Source organism: Diutina rugosa (assembly GCF_008704595.1).
Source record: "Diutina rugosa strain CBS 613 chromosome Unknown scaffold1_size794362, whole genome shotgun sequence".
Classification (NCBI taxonomy): Eukaryota; Fungi; Ascomycota; class Pichiomycetes; order Serinales; family Debaryomycetaceae; genus Diutina; species Diutina rugosa.
Window position 1 is genome coordinate 776,864 of NW_022995155.1, and position 17,480 is coordinate 794,343.

Sequence of the window (17,480 nt, forward strand, 5' to 3'; positions counted from 1 at the left end):
GCCCGCACCACTGACGAAACCCCTTGAGGTAATTACCCCAATTGACCCCCCATAGCCTAGAACTAAGGATCAGAGGCTTCAGACAAAAGCCTACGTCATGTGCCGATGGCTCCTTAAGGGGGGAAAAAGGTGGTTTAGCGAGTGGTTAAGAGTTCAGGAATAGAGTGTCTAGTCCGAGAACATTGCTTGCTGTGATCAGAGAGAAAAAACAGTTACGGTAAGTGATGGTGATAGAACCGGAGAGCACTCTGTTTCCAGTGACATCTTTTGTCGTCACCTGGTGGTGGGCAGGGTAATTGTGAGATCGCCGATGAAGCGACGTTGCAGACCGCCATTGCTTTTTGGTGTTCATCGCTGTGGGGTTTGAATTTCGCACTGTTCCTGTTTTGGGCTAATTGAGCAACAGCTTGAGTTTGACGAGAATTGACTTTTGAGAAAGGGGTAAGGGCTCACAACTGGTGGCCTCCACCAAAAGACTTACAAGAAAAATACTAGGTGGGCAGCAGGAGCCAGCACAGCATCAGGTGAGTGTACACTACCACCCTACCCAACAATTGAATATAACCCCAACCACTCATCTCGCGTTGCCCTTTGCCTCCTTTAATGTCGAGAGTATAATCCCGAGCGAATGCCCGTTTCCCGTCTACACTACATCTTTGTTCATTATTAGCAGAACAATCGCAGCGGCCACGCAGCGTGCTTCCCGCCTAGCTATATATAATACACGTTGTGATACGTTACCGCTTGATGAGTGATTCAAACGGTGCTGTAATAATACTCGGGAGACACCCGCTCGGCATCGATGAGGCATCCTTAATCGGACTTTAGCATCAATTATGTAGAGACTGCCTGGTGAGCTGTGAGATGCCAAGGCGATGCCATGTGCGCCAAGGCAGTATATTAGTGACTAAGCGCGTGGGTAATCGGATTTATCATCAGCAAAAGCGGGAAACGCTGCGTGCATGATGCGCCCCCAATTATAGTTAGCTAGGGTCCAAGACTTGGCAACCAGCACGAGCACGAGCCCGGCATGATAGCATTACAGCTACTGCGATGCACAACGCGCCTATGAATAGCTCACCGCCTTGGCAATGCTGTTAGTGAGTTTACATCACTGTGGCATGGGCATTTGTAGTGGTGAACTCCTGGCACCTTCGCACCTTCGCAATGGTCGCGCCGCTGCGAACGGCGCTTCCCGAGAAAAAAAGTGGCCTGATTTTTGCACCTAGCGGAAACCGTTCGTACCTAAAATCGCTTTGCATGGAACTAGATGACGCCGCCGCCAGCATCGATCAAGGGGCATGGATATTGTGTGGTTGCCTAAGGCAGATCTAAATCGGAGTATCTGTGCTTTTTCCGAAATTACAGGTTGGCTCCCGGAATCGGATTTCTGCCATACCGGCAGATGACATCAATTACGAAAAGCTTGAGTAGGACACCGTTTGGCGGTGTAACTGAGACGACGATGGTTGGGAAAGTGATGTTAAAGGTAGAACTCGACTTGCTATGATTAAAGGTTATCCCCAACTAACCGCGGTACGGCATTTTGAATTTATAATATTGGGGGTGGTCGCACAAGTATCGATTAGCAAAAAAGTATAGTCCACGGCAGGACTCGAACCCGCAATCCCCACCGCCGGAAAGTGATACCTTACCATTAGGCCACGCGGACTATATTGGCTGACTTGGCGTTCACTTTATAGAAAATCATGAGAGTTTGGTTAGAAACGCCAATAGTGCTTATTTATTATTATTATATGCTAAAATCCCCTTGTAAACACCCAAACATCACAAATAGCTTTCAAATTTTCGCCTCAATTGGCTTTAGGCTCGGATTTGGCACCTTCTTCCTCGTTCGCGCCGCTATTTTCCACGGTATCGGAGACAACATCGTGAGTAGTCTCAACTTCTCCAGTGGTATTAGACTCATTATGGTCATCATCTTCAGACTTGTCTTTAAGTTTCCGAGGCGGCAACACTTCGTTAAACGCACGTTCCCAGTCGCCGTATTCTTTCCACTTACAGCAGATCTCATAAACGTGACTGGTGGCTAGCACCAGACGTCCGTTGATGGCGATGTACTTGTCTATGGGTAGTCTCCCCACGCGGATACCGAGTTCTTTGGCTTTGTTGATGCAGAGGTTCTTGTGACGATTTTTGTCGACAATCCCCCCGATAATATAAGTCGTGCCTTCTTCGAGCTCTTCAATCACATCGTCGGTATCAGCAGAGAAGTACACAAGTTTGGAGGTATCGGGGAAGACTTTTTCAAGCGGTTCCTCACGAAACTCGATCCCTTTCCAATTGACGTGATCGCGAATGACGTCGTCAAACCGTGTTTTGAGCCGCTTGTCGAACAGCACTATCAGCAACGGCATCTCGTATGTACAGTGGCGTCTGACGTTGTACGCCCTCGCGATCTGGTTCAGCATCAGCACTACTTCGCGTTGGTTCATGAGGTCGTCAAAAGCGCAGTCAAACACAAATGAGAGCCCCAGCGGCTGTTGGGTTTTCGGAGGGAACTTGCGTTGTGGTTTCGTCCCTTGTTCCCGCTGTCTAGCGGCCACCGCTTTCTTCTTCGCCCGCTTTTCACGGCGATACTCCTCCTTCAGGTCCTGCCATTGCTGCTGCCGCTTGCGTTTTTTCCACTCGCTTTTCAGCATCCCCTCGGGGATCACCTCGACAAGTTTCTGGCGGCGAAACTCTTCGATTTCCTCGGCAGTGGGCGGGGGTCGGGGCATGGTTGGCTTTTGGGGACAAAGATTGACTCCGAGCGCGTAACCACTTGCGATGAGTCGCACTCGGGATCATCGGCGCACGCTCGCAACGGAAAAGTCACCGCAGCAATTTCGACAACCCACGGGGTGGCTAATATTAGAGATTAAGGTTTGCGGTGTACGAGGAAGATAAAGCAGAAAGCGGATAAACCCTGGACACTACGGATCAATTGGTCTCGCTTAGCTTCGGCCGATATGGGACAGGGTCGGAAAAACAAGCTTTCCGACGGTATTTTGGTGTAGGTGGGTAGGGAGGCAATGTAATGCAATCGATGCTTGGTGGGCGTCGTTCACCTGGCTCGGCATGCTGTCATCAGATCTCACATGCCCATTGTTATCCCCTTGTTGTCCAGCCATGGTGACAAAAGCTGTCAATTGGCGATGTTTGGTTTTTCAATGGGTAACCACGGTGGGATTGGCGTTGGTTTGAAAAAGCGCAATCACCAGCAGGGACGATTAGACTGTGTGCCCGCACGGTTGCCGTAGGCTAATGTGTGCTATAGCCCATACTAATTGCGATATGCCCGATGCGGGTGACATGCGCCAGGTACACGTATAGACAACAATTGGCCAGGGGTAGGTGAAAGCAATGGGGAAGCCAGGGGAAAGTCGGCTCCAGTGACGGGGGTCAAGGGGTAAACGAGGACGGTGTCAAAGCGGTGAATGGGGTAATTAGGATCAAGTCGTGGGGAAACAACAAAAAATGAGGGGAAAACCGCTAGTACCCTGTGATAATTGAAGTTCGCGGGCAAAAGGAATTTGGCGCTTTATGACGTTTGCACCCGCCGACCTAATTTCAGGCATGTATCCCGGTTAGAGTGACCATCGTTCTGGAGCCAAATTCCACAAAAATACGTGCATAGCCTGCAATTTTTTAATTATGCGGTGCCATGCTTAGTACACCATCCCCCCCACCTTAGGGTGCGCAAGAGTGCTTTTGCCGTCAAAATAATATCTCGGGAAGGGTCTGGTTCCGGGCGACATACATTTTCTCGCTGGAGGGAAACCAGTCACCTTAGCGCATCGAACGCTCCAGGTTGAATAATAGCGGAGTGCCTCCACTCGGTGACCTCAGTGCGTGCGGGGCTCCGCCACGTGGAAACCACAAATCGGGGCTCACTATCGATTTGGTGGTGGTTAATCGGTTCGTAAGTAGCAGTGGGCCCAAGCCTCTCTTGTCATCGGCAGTGCTTGGTTCAATGGCATCAATAGCACTTCGGGACAGTAATTATCGCATGCTCTCACCATTACTCTGCGAGGGCTCGATTTTAGGTCTGCAGCTGGTTACAGCCGCTGGCGTGTTATTAGCAGCCGTTGCCAACAATGTGTCTGAAAATCTAGTCGATGAACAAACAATAGCCCTAACGACGACTTAGCCTCAACGAATGTGGCACCACAACGTGGTGCGATGATAACGGGTAAAAGAAAAGCCCACCACGATGTCCCGGTGTCTGAATTTGCGCTTACCGGTTGCGCCTAGAGTGGAAACCACAGGTTAGCGCTTTATAAGGTTCATTTCACCCTGGGTTATGTTTGGTGGCGCCAGCGGCGTGTCGTCTGTGCCGGTTAAGGTTGGATGATGCCTTTGCCCGAGACCCCCCAGCGGCACCGCGGCTAATTCCGAGGCATGTGTAACCTAATTGGTTCGAACCTTATCTGGGGGTGAAAGGGGGAGCGGAAGGCTTCGGTGCCGGCTGGGGTGGACGGCGGCTGTTTTCTCGAGGTAGGGCGCCATGGGGTTATGCAAGCAGCACTTGACGAGTAGGTCTAGCACTGCGGAAATGCACCTGCGAACCGCTGTGTCTTCGCGGTGCCCGCTGAGCTAAACGTGCGGGCTGTCGATGCTTCCTCTCGGCAGGCTAACTCCGGCAGGGTGACCTTGATAATTATCAGTGCAGCGTCGGGAGTTTGCCCGCATAGGGAATAAGCACGGACAATTTCACCAGGTTCCCCCACTGCAGCGACAACCCCGGTGGGTCACCACCCCCACGAGGCGCGGGAAGCACTTAGTGACAATAGAGGCCACACAGCACGGGTGCGTCTACCGCTACCAGCCACCAGTAAAACTACCAATTATCACTACCAGGGCTGCTGGCTAGTGCTTTGGGGTCTTGGGGGCCTTAGTCATAATTGTCCCATTAGTAACGGGGGCGTCTTAACCGCATTGGGCGAGCGGGCGTGCTGCCACCAGAAATATCCCCAAAAAAAAGTTGGCTGTCGCCGCAATGACGTGAGAAACTCGTCAGGGCGGGTCAATTTGCTTATGCTCTTAGGTGGGAGTGGAGTTCTGGCGACGATTGCCTTTGTAACCCAACCGGCCAGCCGTGATGGTGAAACCCCACCGTTTCATCGACACGGTTTTATTCATCTGTTTTGTGAAGTTCGTATTGGATATTGTAGTATGTGGCCTGCCAGATCTGATCGGGGCATCGAGGCTGATCCGGTGAGGCTTGAGGGGAGGGCGCGTGGAACAATGTACACGGCATTCAGAGGAAAAGGCTAGTGGTCGTTCTGACACTCACACGAGCGCCGATTAGCGACAGATCATGGGGACAAACGGGGCGGCGATGGTGGGGCACCGATCGTCGGGGGCTAAAGGTGGCGTTTCGCTTCTGACCTGGTATGGCCAGCGGGACAAGAAAATGTAGAGCGGTAGCGAATGACTGTTCGTCGAAGCGGGAGGTACTAATTATAGAGAGGGTGGCAGGTGATGGGTGGTTTCGGAATTGTCAGACACGTTTCGTGACACCAACCACCTGATGGTGGCAAATATCACCTGATGGTATATATATAAACTGCCAACAATAACTACCAACTAAGAAAATCTGACCACTACCGTTGGGGTGCCCTTGCCAGACCCGAGGGGGCAATATTCACCCAACTACACATCGTTTTTTACCTATTTGAGACCAACACATCCTGCCTCCATTCCCTCATGTCTGATCTGGCAGTTATCTGGGGAATGTTTGGTAGGGACACGTCGCCCGTGCCTGTGGTGAGGTGAGGGTTGCTAACAGAGCGGCCCGAGGCTCGCGCTCAGCCAATCGCCGCCAGGGTTCCGAAGCCATTTCCGAGGCCTCGATTCTGTTTCTCGTCACCAACTAACTCGTATTTCATTGGTTCGTGCCCAGCTTTACCCCTAGCAGCTCCCACTCTGGCCCCGTTCTCTGCGCCGTCGCCCTTTCGGCTACATCAGAAAATGCCCCCTTGCCGAACCCTGATGCGGTGCGCAATTTCAGGCTGGGTGGCGACCGGGAGGTAGCGGCCGCTTCTAGTGCTTAGCCCTAAGGGGGCGGTGAATCACGACGTGTTCGCTAACATCGTCTCCTTGACGACCACCACCCAAAATCGGTGGATGGCTACCTCTATATTTAGATGACGTGTCGCTTATCGCGGCGCCATGGACGCTACCCTCGGCGCTAGGGTTGCTGCCGGTGTTTGTTTGAGTCGCGATTTTGGGTGGAGGTGCGCTCGCCCACCGCGTAGTTGCCATCCACGCGAACGAAACTCTCCACCTCGAGGCTAGTTGCGCCGGCACCGTTTTCCTTATCCCTACAAACCACGGTTTCCGCCTCAACAGAGACCACCCTCGGATGAACGAGCCGCTGACCCCGCCGCACAGCCCGCCGCCGAACAGACGGCGCTACACGCGCCCGTTGCTGGAGCTGTTGCTGCTGCCCACCAAGCCGCTCGTCCTGCTCCCGTTCTCTCCTGGCACCAAAAGAGGGCCTGAAGATGGCGACGATGACGACGACGCGTTGGTAGGGCTAGAAACCCCGCGCCACGACCCCCAGAAGAAACCCCGCCAGCCCCACTACATCAACCTGGCCCGACGCCTCTTTGTCGACGACGCCAACGAAGACGTCAGCGAACTCAGCCAGAAACTCAAGCTGCGGCTATCGAGCGCCCTCAACAGCATGCCCCAGGAGCTGCCGGCGCATTTCAGCTTAGATAGCACTCCTTGGGGCGACACTCTGCCCACTAAGACCAAAAGAGTGCTGTGGCACCCTCAGGGCAACGTGGTCAACGTGAATTTGGCCGACCAGGGCCCCCCGCTGCTGTTCAAATTCGGCAGCGGCTCGCTGATGCCGAAACTGACGCTGATGCCGTTTTTGCTGGTCAACGACGACCTGCTGGCCCACCAGGCCCTTTTGGCGGCGATTCTGCGCCAACGACGCCAGGGCGCTAACAAACGACGCCTGTTCTCCCACCGGCGGACGACGTCGCTTGACGAAGTGTTGCGCAGTGGCCACGGATTGCCGCGCCCGGTGCCGATGGCCACGCCAACGCAGGCGCCACCAACGATGGGCTCACTCCGCCCCCCGCTCTCGCCCCACCGCGCCACTCCCCCGGCGTTACTGTTACCTCCTTTGAACGCGGCCCTCGACGACAAGCAGCACCTGGAGCAGGACGCGGTGCTTCTGTTGATGCTGTTGCTGCTGCCACAGGCGCGGCTGGACCCGCTGGCGCTGGTGGAGCTGGGGCTGCCGGTGCAACTGGCGGCGCCCCGCTTGCCCCCGATCCGGGTGCCGGACCGGGCCGACGACGACGCCACCGACATTGAGGACGACGCCACCGAGGACGAGGACGATTAGACAAGGGGGTTTTCAAACTGGCTTTGACCCCCTTACCCCTCGACACCCGGTGTAGCTGTGTTCCTCTTTTGCGTGATTTTACCACCATGGGGCACCGGTCTACAACTGGGCATTCGAAAAAATGGCATATCTCTCTCTTATCCCCTAGACACAGGCAAGACGACAGCGACGGCTAGCTAGCTAGAAACACAAGACGAATGCAAATCACCCATGCAGAAAAGCATAAAGAAAGCAAGCTTCAAACAATCGGTTTCAACCGTCGCCGTATCGGCACTTTGAAGCACCACAAACGCCTCGGGGCGCTTAGTATCAGTTTACCTTACGTTTACGACGATGGTGCTCCAATACACAATTTTGGGGGGCAATAAGCCTATTGCCGGCACGCGGTTGCGAGCCACTGTACCGCTACTCTTTTTTAGACATTGTCGAGCGTTAGCGACAAGTGTCCTGCGGCAACTATAGCCGAGCGATCCATGCCTGGTGGTACAAGGACATTTCGGGACATTTTCTGTTTAGCGGGTGAAGCCTCAGGGGGTGTTTGCGAGGAGGGGGCTGTTGCCAGATGGATCGGCTCACGCTACCGGCGAGTCGGGCCGAAGCCACCGAGGCAGTATGACTTGACCACTATTGCTTTAGTGCTGAGTGACTAATGAGGCAAGCAGGCTAAGGCAACGAAGGTGAGGCTAACCGCAGCGCCTCTGATTAGATAATCGGGTACCGTCGTCCGTTTACAGCAATAGACACAGCACCAAGCTCCACTTTCCCACCACAAGATAGTGCCATTACTAAAACTGGGCCGGTAGGCCGCAAAAGGAGGGTAACCCCAGCAATCGGAAAACATCAAAGAAAAAAAATTGGACACAGAATAATTATTTGTCTCGTCGTGGCTGACCGCAAAATTATCGTAGTCCATCCAATCGGCAATGATACCGCAAATGTGTTAATTCTCTCGTTTTCATGAGTGGGGCTTCTTTTCCTCATGCTGACGTCATTGGCAGTGAACGACGGTGTCCCACGTTGTCGCGGGGGGGCGCCCCACTTTGTCCTTTCGACCCTCAATATCGCAGCAAAATACTCCGCCTCGATTTTCCTAATTGGTGGCAAGCAGGACGTCAGCAAGATGCCGACAAACCGCAAAGTTAATGGTTTATCCCAGCAAGCAGTGGTGCTGGCTCAACGAAAGAAACAGAGAAGTATTCCATAGATCAAGCTGGTTTTTGTGGGGCTAGAGTGGCGTTTGCGGCAGTTTCACGCGGGTTTTTGTGGTTAGTCCCCGCTCCAGCCTGAAACTCTCTCCTTTACACTAATCACGAAAATGGAGGGTAAAGTGACCACACCCGGGGCAGTGATACTGAAATTTAGGGGGTGATTAGGGTTACTGAGGTGGCTAGGGTGATTAGACAGCGTTTATCAGCTGTGGGTGTCAAACACTGTGGGAAACAGTGGTGGCTCCGCAATTCGGAAGAACTCTCGCTGAAAAAAAAGTGCCAGGGGTAATGGCACTGATGGTGTACAAAGAGCACTCAGAGGGTACCTACAACACAGTAGATGTAGCTCAGCCATTTCCCTACCATTAGTGTGACTGTGGCTATGAGACACCTCAGGGGGCAGGGCTCGGGGGAAAAACCTTTCTGGCGGCACGGCGGGGCTGTCACATGCTCAGGCCTTCCACCGGGCCGTGTCGTTTGCTTCGGGCCGTCTGCATGACGTTTAGCCGCCACTGCCTCGTGTAGGGAAGACCCAGAGAACTAACCTGTAACTCCGACCACAGTAATCGTGCGTCTCTTTGGGAAGGCCAGTGAGGTGGGTGCGGTCTTCGTATCCGTGTTGCCTTTGTTTGTTCGAGCGACGTACCACGGGGTAAACTGCCCCATTAGGGAACCAGTTGGGGGAGGGTAAATTGGTTCGCCGGCATCGGCTGCGACCACAGTGCGGTTGCCGCTGCCAGAACCGCTGCCAGAACCGCTGCCGTGAGCGCTATCTCCCGCTGAGGGGAATACGTAATGACGGAGGTCACGTCCCCCTAAATGACTCGCTGGAATTGATGGAGAGGATATATCTCCTCTGAATCAGGCAGGGGGGTCCGAGGTCTACTGCGAGTGGTTTTAGGGGCCTGGTTACCGTGCAGTCCGGTGATATCCCCGTATTTGTGGGCCTAATCTTTCGAGCGAGTGAAGGGTGTGATCCCGGAGAACCACTGCCGGTAGCTTACTATAAGTGAAAGTGAGTGGGTGAGACAAGGGGCACTGACCGCTGCCGTCACCGCAGGGACACCGTGCACGACGGATGCTAGGCGCTGCGTTGACGCTGGGCTGGTTGCGTCCGGCGCGGCGGAGACGCTTGCGAAGCATTACGGAACTAGTAACCCCTCGGGAGCACGCTTATCTCAGCGGATACCGGTACCGAGTCACCGCGCAAGGTGTTGAGGCAGTAGAGATACCTTCAGAGCTAACGCCACCGATAGTAAATATTTCTAGCCGTTGTCGGAAGTAGTTTTTGGTAGCCGGTATCGGCAGCCGTAATCATGGGTAGTTTCGGGAAGTTTTGCTTGTCCCTATTTTCATGTAAATTTTAAACCATTTTTCTTTTGCAGGGTTACTTTTTAGAGGACCATCGGGCTGGGGGTACGACGATCTCGGAAACCTTATTGGATGGAGTGGGGACGAGGCGTACTTTCCGGATTTATGACTCGGGTGGGGGCTACCTTTTTTTTTTTCTTAATACTTCACTGCTGCCTTTGCGGGTGCGACTAGTCACTGCGAACTAACAACGTGGCCCGCTTACGTCAGTGGCCACACAAAGATGACAAAGCACTCCTGGGCCAGGGGACAAAATCGGCGAGCCAAGGGCAAAATCGGCACTGTGACTAACCCCATAGGCTTTGTGGCTGTCAACGAACAATCGTCACGGCTGAAACGGCGACAATGAGTGTTCGATTAGTCACGCCGCACCTCTCGACTTTCAAAATTTTAGTAAATGTGTGCTGACAAACGAGCGCTGACAAATGGCACCGCCATTAGTGGGTGGACGTATTAGAATAGCGACTGCCAAGGCTCTCGTTTTCTCAAGGTCACGTGATCTGATGTTCTCGTTATTGACTCACGCGCACCAACACTCACACTTTATCAATCGCAGTTTCCCCTCCCCTCACAACCAAACCCCGCGATGACCAAGACATTATTCCTTCTCCACCCGACGGTGGTGACCCAGCCGGCACTCGTTGATGAATATAAGCACCGGGTAGCTCTGGTGCTGCTGCTGCTGCATCAGCAGGTCGTCGACCGCGTGGCCAGAGGCGAGGTGGCGCTCGACAATGATTACACCACCATCGTCTATGTTAACCCCGATCTGAGGTCAGCCCCCGTTCCTGGCCCGTTGATGCAGTTGTTGTTTAACTCGTTAGTGGCTGGTGGCGAAGTTCGTGGCGACTTACCTCTGGATTCTCTGTTGGACGTAATCATGGCGGGCTTCGTCGAAGACGACGACGTGGCGCTGTTTGGTGGCAAAAAGTGGGTGAAACCCGACTTAACAGCAGCAGCTCCCGTGCTGTTGAAACGCAAACCCGAAACGACCAATACTGCACCCAAGACGCTGGCCAAGCTTGCGTTTTTGAATAAACCAGCCCTGAATTACGTCGCTGAGTCGCTGCTTGTGAGTAACGATGCTGGCGATGACGACTCCGTGGCCGTGGGCGATGACGTTATTCGGTTACCCCAAGGTTGTACGTTTAAGAAGCGGCGGAAGGCGTGTAAGGACTGTACCTGTGGCCTTAAAGAGATCGAGGAAGCGGAGATTGTCGAGCGCCAGCTGGCTCAGCTGAGAGTGCTTGCGCTGATGGCGCGCAGCGCTACCAAAGAAGCCGAGGCGATCGAAGCTCGTATCGCTCAAAGACAAGCGGCGGCGGCGGCGCTGGGTCCGGCAGTGAAGTTTACTGCTGACGAATTAGCAGAAATCGATTTCACCGTCCCGGGGAAAACCGGAGGCTGTGGTCTGTGTGCCTTGGGCGATGCCTTTAGATGTGACGGGTGCCCCTTCCTCGGGCTACCGCCATTTAAGCCCGGTGAAGCCATCAAAATCGATATGGACTAACTGGTCAAAATTACCTGGGTATGAGCCCTCATCGTCCTTGACAGTAAATCCCTGGTCGCCGTTGTAGCGCAAGAATTGCCGGAGGGTATGCGACAGTGAGCTGACCTTATTCATAGCTTTTATCCTTGGGATTCCCCAAAATTGCCACTTTTACCCCTGAGGCGTTTGTGTGATGTCGCGACAGTCGCGTTGTTTCATCTGTGCACTGGTGGTCGAGAGGCTGAATACCCCCGTAAAATCCAGCAAAAAAATCCCGGGATCTTCCCTTAGGGGCTCTATAGACGTATATAGCGACGCTTTAATGATATTATGCTTAGTTGATCGGACGGCACTGCTTATATCCTCACATCGCCGCAACCACCGTTTTTCTCCGCGGGAGGGGTGGGGGTAAAGGGTGGGCTGACACGTGTGGCGTGCGCTCGTAACTGTAACTGTTTCGAGACATCCATCGTCACTCAATCGACAGCCTCAGACCCTAGGCGGGGGAGTGGCCCTGATCGGCACCTACCACGATCTAGCGCTATCATCGAAACAGGGCAGTAGGATATTAACTCGCTGCCCAGAGGTATGAGCCCTGGGCTGTATATTAAATACTATATTGGTGGTGTGTTACTCTCGTGTTAGTAGTCTCCGTTGAATGGGGGATTCTCCATCCCATGTCTCTCATATTGTTAAGTCTCATAGTGTGTTTCATATCGCTCATTACGGGGGTGTTTCAGCAGGTCAGCTACCCTTGGTAGTCGCCGAAAAAGTTCGTCAGAGGCAACGAGCTAAAGCGCACCGGCGGCGCCTGCGGCGGCAGCGCCTCGTGGCTGTATTGCGACGGCGCCCCGTAGTAGTCAGATGCCGAGCCAGCGGCAAGGTACGGCGCCGCCGGCGCCCCCAGGAGCGGCGACAACTTGTCGTATTGCGCCACCAGCGCCATCAGCGCGCTCAGCGTCAGCGCCACGCTAGGAGGACCGCTGATAGAAGCGCTCGTCGGCGCCGCCGGCGGCGCCGGCGCCACCGGGGTGTCGTAGCCCATGTAGCTTTGCGAGTAGCCGGTGTGGTACTCCAGCGGCACCGGTGCAGCCGGCGGCGCCTGGGGCGCCTGGGGCGCACCCGGCGCCGAGTACAGAGCGTACCCTTCCACCATCATCGGCAGCAGCACCAGTGGCACCAGGTGGCGAGCGCCCCGGCGGCACACGGCGCAGTGCTTCAGCTTGCCGTTGCGTCTAGGCGTGTAGCGGTAGCCAGGGTACATCTTAGCGTGGTTGCGCTTCTCCTCTTCGGCGAGGCGGTTCCAGTGCTCCTTCTCCTCGGCGCTAAGCGCCTTCCACCGGCGCCCCAACTCGCGGCTGACTTCGGGGTTGGTACGGATCACCAGCCCTTCGTCAAGCACCAGCTGGTGGTACTTCTGGCGGAAGAGGATGAAGGCGTTGCGGGGGCGGGGGATGCGGTTGGCGTTCAGTTTGCAAGTGCACTTCTCTGGGTACGGCGGCGGCGCCGGGTGGGCGGCGATGGCCACGGCGAGGGGCGCCGGCGCCTGGTACTGGGCGGGGGGCGGCGGCGGCGGCGCGTTGTAGCCGTAGTAGTAGTCAGCGGCGTACGCCAGCGGCTGTTGCGACACCAGCGGTTGCGACACCTGCTGATACTGGGGTTGTTGCGACACCAGTTGAAACTGCGGCGGCGGCACCTGCTGCGACATCACCGGGTTCAGCAGCGGGAACTGCGCCAGCTGTTCCAGTTTGATGGCTTGTGACAGGGGTTGTTGTTGTTGCTGTTGTTGATAAGGCACGTGGTGGGGCTGGGGCGGCGTTGGTTGCGGCTGGTACTGCTGCAGCGGCGTCGTCGACAGTGCTGCCGACATCGGAAGAGCGCTGCCGGCGGCGCTCACAGCGCCGGGCCAGAGCGCCGGCTGCGCCAGCACCGGCTGAGGGGAGTACCCCAGCAGCAGCGTAGCGCCGCCGCCCGAGGACTGTCCCGGCATAATCAGGCTGAGCAGGGGAAGCTTTTGGTTGTCGTCTAAAGGGTAAATTGCCGTCGACATTGGCGACCACGAGACAGGGTTCAAGGGGGGAGGGGGGATGACGAGCGGTTAAGCAATGCTAACCTGAAACAGTAGTTTGAGGAACCGGCAAACCTGAAACCTTGGGGAAAGTAGACAGCGTGGTGATGGATGGAGAAACCGCCCTGTTATAAATAACATCGTACAGGGTAAAGATTATTTGTACTCGACCACACAGGTGAGGGATTTGGAGCCCCTATGGATTTGACATTTCTTTATTATGTAAAGGCGTATCTGCATTTACACCCGATGCGGTGAGTATCAAAAAAATAAATTTATGTTCAGTGGACAAATATTTTTGCGCGCTGCTCTAGCTGAGACTAACTTGCAATTTTTTACCGGCGCCCGCGAACCCCGGAGTAATGTACCCAAGGCAGCCTTCCCTCAGTAAGTAAAAAAAACCCATACCACGTTGACGACGCCGGGGCGCCGACGGTATACGTCATCGCCGCTGCTACCGAACTCAGCGCTTACGGAGCGACAAGCGCGCTGGGGAGGCCGCTGAGCGCTAGAGGAGATGGGCGCTGTAAAAGCGCTGCTTAACTCCCTTCCCAGTGCTAACCCCAGCGTCGCCCCCACCGGCGCCCCCGGCGCTCGCGGCGCCACTCCTGGGGGCGCACCCTGGGCGCCACCACCGGTGAATCGGGCCTGATAGCCTTACTAATCTCTGCTTTTGACCGCACTTCCTATCTCCTTGTCTCTGTTCCCTCTGGATAATCTCCCAATCAGTGCTTTTTTTTATTTTTGCAAACCGGTAGCCGCACGACTACTCGCTCGAAACAGGGAAGGTTTCCGATATTCACCCTTCGCCCGACGCCGCCTCAAATCGATGGGTTTGGTCGACCACCGGTGACAATTACGTTTGCCAAACTAATCCTCTTAAACGGATTGGTTTGTGGTAGCGCTGGCAGCGCTACCAGCATTAAACCTGAAACATTTCTGCTGGTCCAATGGTAATATTTCCTGATAAAGCGTAACCGCGCTTAAGTAATGTGACCCTGCTCCCCCCGGTGTTGGTTTGATTGCTCCTGCATATAAACAGCGAACCACTGAAGCATAAGCCCGGCTCTACCTACCCTAAGGAACTGTGGCGCCCAGTGGGAGCCCTGGCCCGGTGAATTTCTCCCAGCCGACAGAGGTGACGTCGCTCAATTCAATAATCCCCCCACGCGCGCCCCCACGCGCGCCCTGTGCCCCCTCCCCAGCAATGGACAGACATCAAGGGATTTAGTCGGCTTTTCACCGCACTGTAAGCAACAGCCCTGTAAGCGGCTAAACCGGTGCCAACGCCAGTACCAGTCATAGCACTAGTTTATGAGCTCTCCCCCACTGGTTCCCCCACTTATTACTAAGCAAATCTCCACTGACTACCCACTGATTAAGAAGATTTCATCCTTCTGGTTCGTGTCCCAGGGCTCCGTTGCCGAAGGAAAGTGGCGCAGCATCCTGCCACCTCTTCCCGGGGCGAACAGACAAGCGCTGGAATTTCAGCCGCCCCTCTTACGCCCTGCCCGGCGTGGCTGCTGTGAACGACACCCGGGGCCCCCAGTACCTGAACGGGAATATCTGCACCTGGGGATAATGGCCATTGTTGCCCGATGCCTTGTTGACGATAGCGACGAGTCCGGCAGTGGCGCCGGCACCCCCTACGTGGGGCGGCGTCCGTCGTCTAGCCGGGGTGTCGCGGACACGTCTCCGACGCCGGCGTCCTTCACAGCACAGGCTTCAGGTACGGCTTTCAGGGCCAGCGACACAATGGCAGACATCCCCACCGTGCAGTTGTCGCCTTTAGTAAAAACACGATTAAGTTTATGGCACCAGTAGCCACCGCCGACAATAGCGGACGCCGCCGGCGATTAAGGTTTAGTCGCTAATGGGCGCAAACAATAGCGAACCCCATCGACGTCGTCGGTGTCGATGCTCGGTGGCTAATTTTGATTGGGGGCGCCGTTCGCCATAACCCCACGTGACCCAACCCATTAGTGTGTCCCGGCGAGCGGTGAGACACACGGGGCCTGCGACACCGTAGGGCTAGTGACTTCATGGCTATTTTGTCTGTGGGCGGCAAGTACTTGTGACGTCACTGGGGGGCACCAGGGGTCGGACCTCAGTCAAGGTTACGGCGCTAAGGCGTCCGACGACGGACCCGACCGCTACGGAAAAATAGTGCTGGAGGGATCGCTCGCAATATCGGGGGCTCAATTGCGCGCCGGCGTCTGGCGGTGGTGACGAGTCGGTGGCCAACGCCCTATTGTTATGTCGCACCGAAGTGTCTCACCGAAAATGATAACCCGTCACGTGGTCATTACCACCAACAACAGTAACAGCGCTACTGAGAAACAGCACCAAGCAACAAATCAAATAATCGATAGATTCCATCAAATCGTGTCTCATCATTCATCATCAGATCTCTCTATGAATGATTCAATACTCTTATACCTGGTATTCCTCGGTAACTTCAGCTTCAATTGTATCCCAGTGATACGTGTCACCATTGTATAGCATATTGAATTAAAATCCTCATCAACTCATAAATTAAAAGCTGTTATTGATATGTTCTTACTGCTACTTGTTATTAGTTTCATCTAGCTGGATCAGGTGATGGCAGTATCACCTTCAAAACATCCATCACACTCTTCACACGCGCGCACCAACATGTCCACCATGAGCGTCGACCATGAGCTCTGCCGCGACCACCGCTACGTCCAGCTCGACGTGCTCACCCGCGACCTCCGCCACGAGCTCGACTCGCTCAACCACCAGCTCCGCCAGCTCGTCAACGACTCCTTCGACGAGTTCGTCCTGTTAGGGAAGTCGATCAATTTGGACACCGCCGACGCCGAGGACGGGCCCGATCTCGCCGCCATCCGCCACGAATTGACCCACTATGCTACTACAGTAAAGCAGAACCAGCAGCTGATTGCCCAGCTGGCGCAGACGGCGAGGGCCGTCGTCGCCCATAGACGCCGTCTCATCGCCATCAAGACCTCAGCCAAAATGGGTTTAATCATTAACGATTTGGTGGCAACGTTCGATAAACTCTTGGCTGACCCCCACCCGCCTACACCTCAGCTCATTGGAGTATATCTTAGTATTAAGCTGACTTACGCTCAATTGGAACCGCAACTGCCGGTAGCTCAAGTTCTTAGACTGAAAGTGGCCTCAGTGACTCAGGAGTTTACTGGGTTTTTGGCAACGTTACCGCCAGCTGAACGTGTCGACGTAACTAATGCTATTACCCACGCGGAGCTGACTTCCACTCCCCCAACCCAAACTCCCGAAACTGCTGCTCAATCGTGATCGGCGGTCGCGCCTTTGACCAATGGTAGCACCGAGCATCGACCCTGCCAGGGGCCATTGTATTCACAGCAGTTAGCCTAAGCTCTGGGGTCACTCGCTGGCCCCACTCGCCTGTGGCTAGTGGCGACACAATGTTGGGCCCGTTTGTTTGGCGTACGCTTCCGTGACCGTTGCCGTCACGGCTTCCCCATAAAGCCGATGTCGATACTCGTCACCTTCGCCAAACAACAAAGCTGCAGAACAAACCCTACCGCGAGCAAATTAGCAGGTTAGCTTCTAAGCCCCCCTCCACCCCAAGTTTAGTCCTCCCCAGGGTCGTCGTGCTTCTGCAATTGGGGGCACGGGCATGGCCGGGCCAGCCACCGCAGGCGGTCTCCCCCAAATTCGCCCCTGGTTGACCAGTCAACCTCATGGGTGCCGGCAGCACAGTGAAACGACATGGTTGCCCGCCTACAGCCGTCGAAGGAATGTGTCTCGGGGCGCGTGAGACAATGGCGGTCCCCGCCGCGTGTTTGCTGCGCCAAGGCCTTCCCCGAGCGCTCCCTGTTCTTCCTCGATCGTCCCCGCTATTGTTGGTTGCCCTCGCGACCACTACCCGTTTCTTTCTCTCGTCTACCCTTCAGCGTCCACCGCTATTCTAATGAACAAAAGCCCCGTTCTCTCCGCCTCAAT

General features: G+C 55.0%; 5 protein-coding genes across 5 annotated transcripts; 3 read left to right on the forward strand and 2 right to left on the reverse strand. All coding sequences in view use genetic code 12, as the record gives it.

Moving 5' to 3' along the window:
- Positions 1-1,814: 1,814 nt before the first annotated feature.
- DIURU_003644 (tRNA (guanine(9)-N(1))-methyltransferase) lies at positions 1,815-2,741 on the reverse strand (the record flags this gene model as incomplete). Its single annotated transcript, XM_034156429.1, has 1 exon — positions 1,815-2,741. The coding sequence occupies one exon, from the start codon at positions 2,739-2,741 to the stop codon at positions 1,815-1,817; it is 927 nt and encodes a 308-aa protein (XP_034011897.1).
- A 3,629-nt stretch (positions 2,742-6,370) lies between these two features.
- DIURU_003645 (uncharacterized protein) lies at positions 6,371-7,372 on the forward strand (the record flags this gene model as incomplete). The annotated part of the gene is made up of 1 exon (XM_034156430.1): positions 6,371-7,372. The coding sequence occupies one exon, from the start codon at positions 6,371-6,373 to the stop codon at positions 7,370-7,372; it is 1,002 nt and encodes a 333-aa protein (XP_034011898.1).
- Positions 7,373-10,537: 3,165 nt separating this feature from the next.
- On the forward strand, positions 10,538-11,461 carry DRE2 (electron carrier; the record flags this gene model as incomplete). The annotated part of the gene is made up of 1 exon (XM_034156431.1): positions 10,538-11,461. One exon carries the CDS (start codon positions 10,538-10,540, stop codon positions 11,459-11,461), a length of 924 nt encoding a protein of 307 aa, XP_034011899.1.
- A 727-nt stretch (positions 11,462-12,188) lies between these two features.
- On the reverse strand, positions 12,189-13,490 carry RFG1 (HMG domain-containing transcriptional repressor; the record flags this gene model as incomplete). The annotated part of the gene is made up of 1 exon (XM_034156432.1): positions 12,189-13,490. The coding sequence occupies one exon, from the start codon at positions 13,488-13,490 to the stop codon at positions 12,189-12,191; it is 1,302 nt and encodes a 433-aa protein (XP_034011900.1).
- Positions 13,491-16,163: 2,673 nt separating this feature from the next.
- Positions 16,164-16,808, forward strand: DIURU_003648 (Golgi transport complex subunit; the record flags this gene model as incomplete). The annotated part of the gene is made up of 1 exon (XM_034156433.1): positions 16,164-16,808. The coding sequence occupies one exon, from the start codon at positions 16,164-16,166 to the stop codon at positions 16,806-16,808; it is 645 nt and encodes a 214-aa protein (XP_034011901.1).
- Between the last annotated feature and the right edge of the window lie 672 nt (positions 16,809-17,480).